Raw genomic sequence first — 13,041 nt, forward strand, 5'->3', positions numbered from 1 at the left:
ATTTAACAAATCCAAGCACAACAATCTTTATTACACTTGGAAGATTTTACTGAACTAATGGCATTTTCTGAGGAGGCAACCAAGCATTGAAATGGTTTAATTAAAACATTATTTAATTAATTCAGTCATTAAAAGCCTGAGTTAAAGTCCAGTGAGCTGAGGCTTAGTTAGCGTATTACTGCTGATTTCAGCGAGATGCAAAATTTTAGGTACCTGATGTAAACACATCACTTAATTAATTTCTAGAAGAAGAAATATTATAATGCAGATACCACATGGTACAATAGTCTTCCCCACCTTGGTGCCCTCCAGATCTATTGAACTTACAATCCCTATAATTCTAAACTAGGAAAATGAATTATGAGAATTTTCAAAATATTTGGAGAGTGCATTACATTGGGAACGGCTGGTTTTACGTACTATGAATAATGTTATTGCTTCATTTATTTAGCCTATGATAGGAGCCAACAACTTAAGTGGAAGTTCTTGAATTAGAACTCGGCAATACTTTAGTTCTTAGCATAGTCAAGAATTTACTTTCAAAATTAAATTAGACAAAAAAAACCCCTTCCGTATAAATAGTTTATTACTAAATATTGACATGCCTAGTTGAAATAATGGTATATTAAAAATAAGGTATTTGATACGTTCGTTATTGTGTTCATCACTATTATTCATCTTACTTACAAAGAAAATGGAATAACTACTTGCCCAGGACCTTATGGATGAGTTCAGCAGGGACTAAAAACAGATTTCTTGTATCCTGTTGCCAAATATACTGTATATACCAGGAGTAGGCAACCTCGGCTCTTTTATGACTCATGGACTTCAACTCCCAGAATTCCTCAGGAATTCTGGGAGTTGAAGTCCATGAGTCATAAAAGAGCCGAGGTTGCCTACCCCTGGTATATACCCTTCATTTTTGTAATCAAAAGATAACAGTACTTGACACAGAAAAGAAAAAGGGAGTAGATCTCTTACATTCAATTAAAAATGAAAGCAAGCCAACTGCAAATGTATATTATTTATTTATTTTACAATATTTAATGGCCCCTTCCCCCAAGCTCTGGGTAGGGTACTAGAGAGTCAAAATGAAAATTTAAGACACAGCACAATCTTAAAATAATGGCATCAGTAAACAGTAAAGAAACTTAATCACAGTTGCCCATAAATAAATCAGCTGACGAGCCAAATGGATGCTGGAACAAGCTTTTTTGGCTTGTTTGGGAAATGCTGGTAGTGTTGGGAACATCTGTCTCTCTTGGAGAAGAGTATTCCATAGAACTGGAACTGCTACAGAAAGTTTGTGCTCAATCCGCATCTCATGTGCCTCACAGAGGGGATTTGCAATAGACCCTCTGTAAATAACCAGACTGGACAGGCAGATTTAAGTCTGGTAAATACAACCCAACGCCCTGACTTAAAGGACTTGAATAACCAGCCCTTTTGACTGTGTCTGGAAATCTAGTAGCCAATACAGCACTATAAAGATATGAGTTATTCTCACATGTCAGGAGTATCTAATCAGAAATATGACTGCATGTTTTGTGCCATCTGTAGCTTTTACTCATGATCCAAGTCTTACCCTCCAGGGGGAGCTTATTTCACAATATGAGGACCACCATAAAAAAAAAACATCTCTTGGTTGGGAACCTACAGCATCCTAACCAAAATGAGAAAATTGGACATATTAATTCTAACAGAAGGTGAACTACTTCCATATTTTAAAAGGGTAACATGGAAAGTCTATCTAGAGCTCTCTTTTCTGAAGCAGAATGTAAATTCAGTGAATGAAAAGATATGTGGATATCAGCTCTGGGGTTTCTCATGGGAAGACCAGTTAGAGTTACAAAAGTAAGCTTTAATAAGTAGAGCTTAATAAGTAGAGTTTTTCTATGAACTATTGTTCTTAAATTAAAACAATGTAGACAATCTTTTATTGTTCTGTGAGATTACTCACCTAAATTATCTCCACCAGGAAGCAAATATCTTTTTAGAGCAGGCAGGTATATTTTTAATGTATGATATGATACAGCATACTAAATATAATGATACATTTTTATAACTAATTTAAAATTTCTAACAAATGGATTGGCATAACGATTCAATACTGTAATCTGAAAAATTATTTCTTGTATGTGAGTGTGTTATATACTATATATGGGCATCTATTAGCTTACTGTATGGCTATAATTATTACTTGTAATTGTTTGCTGATCCAATATTTTAATTGAGCAAAATATATTGGATGTATTAGCCCTATATAGAGGCAAAACTTCTTCAAGTGGAATATATATTTAGAATCTGAGGGGAGGGTGATATTAAGCCAGCAGAAATTACAGTAGAGAAATTACAGAACTGCTCTGCTTTGTTAAACATATCAAAACAAACATTAACAAAATATACATTCTGTATAGCCTGCTAATAAAACTTATCTTCTAAATGAACCTTGCTTGTTTACCTAAATTACCTAAAATGCTTCTTGCATTTTTGTTGCCATGAATACTGTTTTATAAATTAAGGCTCACAATCTTGACTTCTCATAAATTAACTGAAGTATCTTCTGGGGTCAATTATTAATTTGAATCATCTCTCTGATAAAATAGCTTCTGTTCAAAATAGATTTCTTAACCCCTAAATAAAATTTTGTTCTTTTCTTAACATTTTCTTTCTATGCATACTGTTGAATTTTATTACCTATTTATAAATCCTTTCAGTTACGTCATAATTTTGTATATTTGCAGTTGGCCCTTTTATTATCTTTGCTGAATTTATCAGTAAAAATGGAACAGCATATTTTATAATTCTTTCTGTTTAAACACTGCAATTGTTAATACTTCAGAGCTAGAAATAAAAAGACTTACTAACAAAATAGAGTATGTTTTTGATCAATATCCCCTAGTTTTGACACATACAATACTTACAGTTTAAATAGTGAGTGGGTGAAGGCAAATAACAATTTAATATGGAATTTAAATGCTGAGGTAATTTGATATCCTATTTAACTTAAATGTATTAAAACTCTAAAATACTATTTCATTTCCCTTTGTGGTTAATAAATATATATAAATGTATATAAATGATATATTAATGCATGGCCTTTATGATGACTTTATTATCTTTCTGTAATTAGTCTTACATGTTATAGTAAAGTTTATGATTGTGTGAAATTTTGAAAGAAGCAAATGTACAAATGAGAAGGACATCTGCGGACTGATTTTTAAGAAAGAGAGAGAGAAAAGCAAAACCTGAACCTTGTCATAAAACAATCTCTTTTTACTACTTAAAAAGTCTAATACATTTTGATAGAATGTTTTTCAGAGGCAGAGAAGTGAGGTTTTCTTTCCAAAGTATGTCTTATTCTGTTGCCTCTGAAAAAGATTCTCTGCTGAAATTTATTTGGCTTCTTAGACTAAGGCAGGGGTTGCCTACCTAAGGATTATCAGCATTTCAATAAATACCATTTTCAGGTTTTGCTTTTTTCTCCCTATTGGGATTTGTTGTTTTTTGTTTCTTTCTAAATTGCTTTCTTTGCAGTTATATAGCCAAGCCGCATAATCTTTTCTTAATATATTTCAAATACATAGAATCTGAGACTGTATTGCAAGCTGCTAATTAAACATATTGAGATTGCAACTTTATGTGTACATACAGTATTTAGCATTAAATCAGACTAAGCAATTGAGATTTATTTTTGACAAGACATGCATACATTTGCATCATGCTGTTTGCACAGGACAAGGAGATAAAACCGTATACAGTAATTAACCAAATCACAACCTACATAGGCATGCAGAAATATCAACAATAACAAAATGAACTAGTGTAGCAAGAGTAAAAAATAATAACAATAAAGAACCAGTGTCAGGATGCTAATAAAATCCCAGAAAGCTATACATCACCCACATATTGGAGTTAAAGTTATACTTTTAGCATACTTACATTCAGTTGTAAGAAATATTTTTAAAGCACTATTATATTTACCAAACAATTGCACATCATGTCGATTGATATATCTATAGGACATACTTGATTTTTAAATTTTATCCTGTGGTTATATGGATTGAATGCTAATATATGGTCACATAATTCCAAATTAAATGAGTTAAAATGATTACCTATTGCTGATATATAATGGACTATAAATTATTTTCTGCATCATATGCATAGCTCAGAACTTTTTTTTTTAAAGGTATAAAGTAGTCTTGTAAAAGGTTGAAGAATATAATCTCTGGTTGCATGTTACGTAGCTTTATGTTTTATGATATGATTAAGGAATATGCAAAACTAATCAATTTCAATAACAGAATGCCCCATTCCCTAATAGGTCAGTTTTATGCATCCCTAATATGTACAAGAAATCCAAAATGGCCTCTAAAAACAGACTCCTGCATTAAGACTAGAAATAATAATTTAAAAAAATCCCAGAACAAACAACCCCCTCATTAATCATGGCAATTATGATGCTAAAGATTATATTTATTTCCAGCTTTCTTGGTGCCAGGTTTTTAGATATGTGCTTATCTAGAAGAGAGCTAAGGAAGCTATATTATTTCTATTAGCACACAGTTGAGTGCCATATCTTCCAAAGGATCAGGCCCTGTTTCTCCTGGTCTCTTTCCTTTGACACTCTTGTAAGTCAGTAAATGTTTTTTTTCCTTTTTAGCCAATTAGTTCACCCTCCCTGTCTTAATTTAATATTGGAAAGGTAGGGTTTAAAGCAGAGGTGGGGAACTATGGCCCCTTTTATGACTTGTGGACTTCAGCTGCCAGAATTCCTGAGCCAGCATGGAGTTGAAGTCCACAAGTCATAAAAGGGCCATCATTACCCACCCCTATTTTATTTTAATCAATATACTTCATATATTAAATCAGTTTATAAATAAATATTTTTAAAAGATTTCTGTATAAAGGATGCTCACAATGTCTTATATCTTGCATGTTTCAGATAGCCGTGGCGCAGAAACTTGTAGTGTGTGGACTATCCTTATTATTTCATATGACTGTTAGCAAAACTTTCCCTGTAGAATACAACATTGATGACCAATTCAGAGCAACTGCATCATTTCCTACAAAGATTATCTACCTATATCTGTCACTAATGGCTGCCAGGCCGAAGTATTATTTTGCATGGACTTTGGGTAAGAAGTTTGGGGGGAAGGGAGGGGAGAGCGTTCCTTTTACAAGTTTATAACAGAATGCTGAAAGAATTAGTTTAATAGTTTGCCCCCTTGTGGGGCAAGGAAGAACTATGTTCAAAGGAATTCTTACACTGTAGAAGCATTAGTTTTTTTAAAGGAGAATAAATAAAGTGTTTTATCCGGTGTTTTGAGCTCAGATTTAAACATAAAAGTATGATTTGTGATAGTATGGTAGCTAAGCAGAATATCTTAGGGAAAGATTGCTCCTGATATTATTCATTCTTTATGTTGATTGCTTGGATACCTTTGATGGAAATGATGATTTCCATTTTAATCTAGGTGTAACCCAATAATTAATTGTTAATGAAATATTAAAAGTTGTATTTGTTTTGTTTAAATTTACTCCAAAAATGTTTAACTTAAATTGTTTTGATAATCTTAATTTATAGGCATTTAAATAGACTGCAGGAAATTCTTTATTCTTTTAAACCACTTTGTGGAATGGCAAATGAGTCAAAGGCTATAATAGGTCATACTTAAGTTCAACACTGGTAAATCTTGCTGCTTTCCTCAGCTATTTGTGTCTTAATCTGATCCCCCCTTACTATCTTTAAATCAATGCTGTGCTCATAATTTTGGAAAATGGCAATAGATTTTCGGTATAATTCTTGAAATAAAAGAGCTGCTGGATTATATACATACATACATACATACATACATACATACATACATACATACATAATCCAGAGAGAGAGAGAGAGAGAGAGAGAGAGAGAGAGAGAGAGAGAGGATTAACTTTTAATATTTTTAATTATTTAACAATTTAAATTTCAAATCAATTTTAACAAATATATTTAATTAATTATATATATTTGCAGTAGGGCTATTAGGACTCAGAAGCATCATAGCAGGCATTGTAAATAACTACTATAGTTGAATGAGACCTGTTGTATTTGTACTTAGGATAGCAAAACATAGAAAGAAACAAAAAACTATGCTACCCTATTATTGGATAAACATTGGTGATTATTTAAAGGGCATTTTCTCTTTTTAAAAATCCAGTGGTCATATGAATCATATGATTTAACACTTTCAATTATCATAACTTCTAGGAAAAGAATTCTTTTAATAGTTTTACAATTTATTTTTAATATGAAATGTTGCCAACATCCACATTGTACTGAGAAGCCTATAAAACAGAGGTTCCCAACCCCCGGTCTGTGAACTGACACTGGGCCGTGCAAATAAGTAGTGGGGGATGCAGTCAACATTTGAAACCACGCCCCCTCTGGTTCACGGAAAAACCTCTTTCCACGGAACCAGTTCCCGGTGCTCAAAATGTTTGGGGGGGGCGCTGATATAAAATATGTAAGTGTGGATTCTAATCTGGCTTTAGATTTAGGAAAATAAACAATTATATTATTTTTAAAACATTAAATTTGAAATGTACTTTTTAATAATTTGTGTTATATATTGTAGAAATAGTGAGAAATTGAGTTTTGCTGGTATTTGGTGTTTAGTGATAGCTTCGACAGTAGTTGCAAGATATACTTTTTTAAAGTTCTGTGTGAAAAGAAATGCTACCATATGTAATATTTTTATAGCTTTCTACAATTCCTGACTTTTTTTTGCAGCAGAGGCAATTAATAATGCAGCTGGATTTGGCTTTAGAGGCTATGATAAAAATGGAGTCCCACACTGGGATTTGATTTCAAATCTACGTATTCTACATATAGAGGTTAGTTCATCACTTTCCAAATGGGGATATTATTTACATACTATGTATAGTATTGCTTTGTTGTAATGTGTTACAGTAATAAAATGAACTTAATATGAGCAAGAAAATTCTCCCTTTACTGTATGTGCACACTTGCTATTATTGTAGGAGATAAGAAACCCCTTCCTTTTCAAGCTGCTTCTAATCTGTTGGAGACAGATGTTACGATTAATGTATAGACTTCTCAGGAGTTAGTAATAGTCAAGATCATGTCCTACCACAAGTCACCTTCTCTAGCCTTTATTCATTGTTTTCTCAACTATATATTTCACCTTCCTACACTAGATAAGATTTCAGACTTAATATATTACCTATAATTACAAACTATATTACATAGAGCAGGGGTGTCAAACTGCCGACCCGCGGGCTGGATGCATCATAGCGAAACCGCGCCCATCCCATTGCCAGCAATGGCAAAAAAGTTGTGACACGTCATGTGACGTTGCGAGTTTGACACCCCTGATATAGAGTATACAACATACTGTGTGAATGAATGTGATCTCTTATTAGGAAGAATGCAATATATGTTTGGTTCATAGCCTGATAAAGATATTAAATGTAGCTATGTAGATAGTGATAAACGTCTCTGTTATTACTGCATTCTCCCTGGAATGCTGGAGAATTGTTAGAAAGAAAGAACTAAAAAAATTATCTGCCATAATAAATTGGGATAACTTGATTTAAAATGGGAAATTGTCCAGTTGCTGAAATTCTTGTTACCAAGTTCCTTTCATATTAGTGCAGGAGTGTCAAACTGGCAGCCCATGGGCCGGATGCATCACGCACAGGCCACGCCCACCCTGGCTCAGCAAAGGCAAAAAACGTCACGATACGTCATGTGACGTGATGTAGTTTGACACCTGTGTATTAGTAAATCTTGCTAAAGAATACTCTGTGAGAATATTGTTTTCAAAAACTGATTTAAGGCAGCTGCCAAAGACCCTGAAATATTTATGTATTTATTAAATTATGTTGCCCATCTCATTGGGATATAGAGTTTATATTTGCTTTTCTGAAATAATACAATGTTGCATTCATATTACAGTTTTCAACAAGTTTCAAGATGTTTCTTGATAACTGGAATATTCAGACAGCACTTTGGCTCAAAAGGTACATTGGTTGGTTGGTTGATGTACATCCCATTGTAATCAAAAGTACTCTCAGAAACTGATATAGAATATTAACTATTATTCTGTTGCTGATAATTCAGTATTACCAAGCTATCCCAAAAGATTTGGGGATAATAGTGTTAATAATAAAGGTTTACCCTGAATCTATTCTGTTGCTTATCCATTGTCCTTTTCCTTTGCTTCAGGAAGACTAAGGCTGGTATATGGCTATAAATCAGAGCTGGACTCTCTAGAAATCCCTCAGAATCTAGTTCCCTTTGGGTCCCAGTTCCCTAATGACAAAGTTGCTAGAATTGGTGTAACAGTGTGCCATTTTCAAGAAGCACATTTTGCCAGATTCCTTGGTTTTGGAAGTTCTGCATTGGAATAATGGTCTTAGACCCTAAATGCATAGTAGAAATGTTTTATTTCTGTTCCAGCATTCTGCAATTTTTGTCCCCAAGAATTTATTAATTGTCAAGGAACCTTCCTAACAATCTAGGGTAGATATATGGGCTTGACTGGGCAATTCCCCTTCCAGCAGTCTCAGCATCTCATTCTATCTTGCTCGTCAGGACCGCCTGACTTTCTCGGGTGGTGGTTTGGCAGTGCACAAGAGACAAATGGGGAGAAATTCTGAATTTTGCTTACCTATCATCTAGGACAGGCATGTCAAACTCGTGACATCACGCGACGTTGCGTGACGTATCACAACTTTTTCCCCATTGCTGGCAATGGGGTGGGCGCAGTTTCAGTATGATGCATCCGGCCTGCAGGCCGGCAGTTTGACATGCCTGATCTAGGACAATATTTAATCATGGTGATATAGTTTACTACTGATTGTTATTCTCTTAGTATTATATCTATATGCTACTAAAACTCTTGTCATGAGCTTTAACTGGGCAAAACAGTCCATTATAGGACACCAGTTTCTGAACCAAGGCACTTTGGATAGGCCATCTTACAGAATGTGTCTAAAATAGGAGGAGAAAAGTGTGTTGGATATGTTTGCTGCCCTGGGTTTTTGTAAAAATAAATAAAGACGGGATGCAAATTAAATATATATATAGTATATAAATAAAAAATCCAGGACCAATGACTCCTGAGAGAATGAAATTTGGGGAAGTTACTGCTATTTTGATGTTGCTCTGCACTTCTTGAGCATTCCCCTGCACTGTTTCCACTCCGTACGCCCCCCCCTGCATGTTTTCCCAGATCTCTGCAGCACCTATTAAGCATTCCAAACACCCTCCCTAATCGGCACCACACAGCAGTCTCATCTCTGGCATACATCTGCACATGCTTCTCAAACCACACAGCACTCTTGTGCACCCCACATACCATTCCTGACCCACACCACTGCACACTCCTGCACTCACTGCCCCACCTAGAAGCAGCCATTTGCCAGTATTTTGGCCTTGGACTTGCAAGTTTCTGATCGCCTCCACACTTTGGAGGAAGGGGAAGGAAGGAAGGAAGGAAGGAAGGAAGGAAGGAAGGAAGGAAGGAAGGAAGGAAGGAAGGAAGGAAGGAAGGAAAATTTCTGATGTTCCTTGTCAGCTTCTCACAAGGAAATTCAGTGGGGAAGCTGACAGGAAGTCAGTAGGCGTTTCCACTCCCACTGCTTTTTTGCCCACCCATGGTCATTCCGTTTCTCTATTTAGGTGAGCAAATATTTCTGAAAAGATGACACATTGGGGCATGGATTGTCTAGTTAACTTTAAATTTCCAATAATTTTTATTTTATGGAAAAATCACTTCTTAAAGACCATGTTATACCTTGAACGATAACTCAGTCTGTTTCTTAATAATTTGTAAATTTGGCAGGATTGATTGTCTTGAATGCAGCTTGGAACTTTCAAAGATTTCTTTAAAATACATTATTTTTTGCAGGCCTCAGTGTGGCAAAAATGCAGTTCTTTCTACATGATGCTTTATTATTATATTTTTTACTTTCAGAGTATGCTATGAGCGAGCCTCTTTCAGTCCAACAATACAAACCTTTATCTTATCAGCCATTTGGCATGGGGTATATCCTGGATATTATTTAACTTTCTTAACAGGGGTACTAATGACACTTGCAGCACGAATGGTACGTATCCCTTATTTACCAGTTAAAAAGTAGTTGTGCTCTTTTTTTGAATTAGTTGTATGAATTCAAACCTTACTTAGTGTTTACTTTTAAAATTTTAGATTAGTTGTTTATAAAAACAATAAAAAGCCCTGCTTTATAATAAAAAAGACTTTTGAAAATCATTAAATTGCTTTATGGCATTACAGGTAATCCTCAATTTACGACCACAACTGAGCCCCAAATTTCTGCTGTTAAGTGAGACATTTGTTAAATGAGTTTTGCCCCATTTTACGCCTTTCTTGCCCCAGTTGTTAAGTGAATAACTGCAGCTGATAAGTTAGTGACCTGGCTATTAAGTGAATCTGGCTTCCCCATTGATTTTGCTTGTCAAAAGGTTGCAAAAGGTCATCATGTGACCTTGGGACACAGCAACGGTGATAAGTATGAGTCAGTTGCCAAGCATCCAAATTTTTTGATCACATGATCATGAGGATACTACAAAGGTCGTAAGTGTGAAAAACAGTCATAAGTCACTTTTTTCAGTGCCATTGTAACTTTGAATGGTCCCTAAACGAACTGTTGTAAGTTGAGGACTACCTATATTTGATTATTTAAATATTCAATTTATATGGCTGTCACAGATGTAACTCTAGGCAGTTAACATCAAGTTAAGTAAAGATATCAAATGAACTAACAACACTTTGTGCCTAAAGCTTTTCATGGATCTATCTGATTAATTCCTTAATAATGACTTCATGCCTCAGGGCAGAAAAAGATCTTCAATATCTTACACATAGACCAGTAAGATTGGGACTAACTGGATCTTGAAGGCTATGCTGTTCCACAGGACAGGCATAATGACAGAGACTGTTTGCAAATATGATGGTAACAATAAACAAACAATTTCCCAACCAAATTTTTTACACTTTTGACAAGTTTCTACTTTTCACGTGTGTTTATTGGTCTGTCCGTTTTATTTTGTTTCTGCATTATTTTACAAAAAAAACCCCATATACAAATGCTAACACATATTTTAAGCATACTTTTTTAAGAAATTAAACCCCATATTTCAAGCCCCATATTTAAAAAGCATTGTGGTAATTTTTTTGAGTTGAAAATGCAGCACAGATTTCAGAGAAGTATTCAATCTCAAGATTAATTATGATTTAATCCACATATTGTACAGGAAGGATTTACCAGGTCAGTTTGTATTGAAATTTACAAACATTGTGTCTCTCAAGTAATTTGACTGAGGTAATGTTCGTCTTTTTATTTAGCTGCCTTTAGATGTAGCTTTTTGTAAGATCTATCTAGATATTACCTGTTCTATAAAAAAAGTTTGCTTACTAATTAAATGTATCTCTCTTTAAATTTAGATTAGAAAGAACATTAGAAATTATTTTCTTGATTCTCCAGCCATTAAGTTATGTTATGATATCATGACATGGATCACAACTCAAATAGCAATAAGTTACACAGTTGTGCCATTTGTACTCCTCTCTATAAAACCCTCCTACGTATTTTACAGGTAAGCTGATCCTTTGTCCTTTTTTAAAAATGCCACTTTAAATGGAAGGGAAGCTATTTGCATGTGTTGACAGTTGAGAAAGCAATACTGTAATCCATTTTTCAATTTCAATGGCTAGAATTTTATGTGATGTTTGGTGCCTGATTGAGATTTAGGAAATTAACATAAAATCACAGATTTCCTTTAAATAAAATGAACATACAAACAAATAAAATGCTTTGTTCATGGTACTGGAACACTGTGGAAAAACTGAAAAAACACTAGAGGAATAAATACTTTCAAAAACTCTATAAGGGATTTCCAATGAACAAGTTCAGTCCTCTGAACCACATATTTTCCCTCTGTTCCATTTGTATATTGTAATCACATGATGGTGTTCCTGGCATTAGAAAATGGCTAGGCTTTCTCAGTTTGGAATAATTGACAGGGGAGAAGGATAATAAGCTATATATTATCTTCAGGACTTAAACTACAATCTGAGATAGTCAAGTAATTTCTACACACACACACACAGGTTGCCTTGTACTGCTGGTTTTCTGATAAGTAGATAAATATAGAAGTGTTGAAACATTATGTAATGATCAAAGCTCTTGCTTTCTGTCTCTTTGCATTAGTTCCTGGTATTTCTCCCTCCATATTGCCTGCATTTTAGTGCTGATGTTTCCAAGGAAAAGAACTCAAAAACGAAATAAAGAGCAAGAAAGCATCCAGCCTTCATGGTTCAAACAGCAAGAAGAAGGAAAAGAAAAAAGAATTACGGGACATAATAGTTATTCTGTGACAAATAGCTTCGATCAAAGAAGAGAAATCACATCCAGAAATACAGCAACAAAACAATGATTACAGATGCTATAGATGCTATATTTTATATTTTCAAGACTATTTATAGCACCTTTTAAAAGGGGGGTTATATTTGTCTGAAAGGATGGTTAGTAAGAAAAGAATGCTATATCTCTAGGGAATATACTAGTAAGATGAAAGCAAAGCTAATTAACCACTCCCGTGCCATGTTCCTGTGGATCACGCCTTATATGGAAATATTACAATTATTTCAGTGGGCACTCAAGACCAACAACGTACGTCATCGGCGTGCCGCTATGCTGAATGTACATTGTAAATCCCTAGGAACTTATGGGGGGTGGGAAATGGTTGTGTCAATCTGGAATACCAGAAGGAAAAAATCTTGCATTGCCTTAAACCCTCTATCTACTGAAAAGTAATGTTTCTAAATAGTATTTTCATGTTTAGTATATTATATTTAAAGTATCACTCAAAAATAAGCTTTGGATTCTGAGGGACAAAACGAGAAATGGAAGCAGAAAACCCCACTGCCTGAAGTCAAAAGAAGGAACTGCAATAAGCACCTCACTGTCTGGAGGGTTTTCTTAGTATATCAGGTTCGTACAATAGAG

General features: G+C 34.5%; 1 protein-coding gene across 1 annotated transcript in view; it reads left to right on the top strand.

Annotated features, from left to right (window-relative positions):
• The window catches only part of MBOAT2 (membrane bound O-acyltransferase domain containing 2), an 88,882-nt gene extending 76,220 nt beyond the window's left edge, over positions 1-12,662 (top strand). Inside the window, exons 8-13 of the mRNA XM_015816156.1 lie at positions 4,949-5,141; positions 6,776-6,879; positions 7,964-8,028; positions 9,987-10,119; positions 11,478-11,629; positions 12,244-12,662. Of these exons, the coding sequence (XP_015671642.1) occupies positions 4,949-5,141; positions 6,776-6,879; positions 7,964-8,028; positions 9,987-10,119; positions 11,478-11,629; positions 12,244-12,469 (873 nt within the window). The 3' untranslated portion in view covers positions 12,470-12,662. The remainder of the gene's footprint in view (positions 1-4,948; positions 5,142-6,775; positions 6,880-7,963; positions 8,029-9,986; positions 10,120-11,477; positions 11,630-12,243) is intronic.
• Positions 12,663-13,041: the final 379 nt, after the last annotated feature.

Source organism: Protobothrops mucrosquamatus, unplaced genomic scaffold, assembly GCF_001527695.2.
Source record: "Protobothrops mucrosquamatus isolate PMUCROS unplaced genomic scaffold, P.Mucros_1.0 scaffold404, whole genome shotgun sequence".
Classification (NCBI taxonomy): Eukaryota; Metazoa; Chordata; class Lepidosauria; order Squamata; family Viperidae; genus Protobothrops; species Protobothrops mucrosquamatus.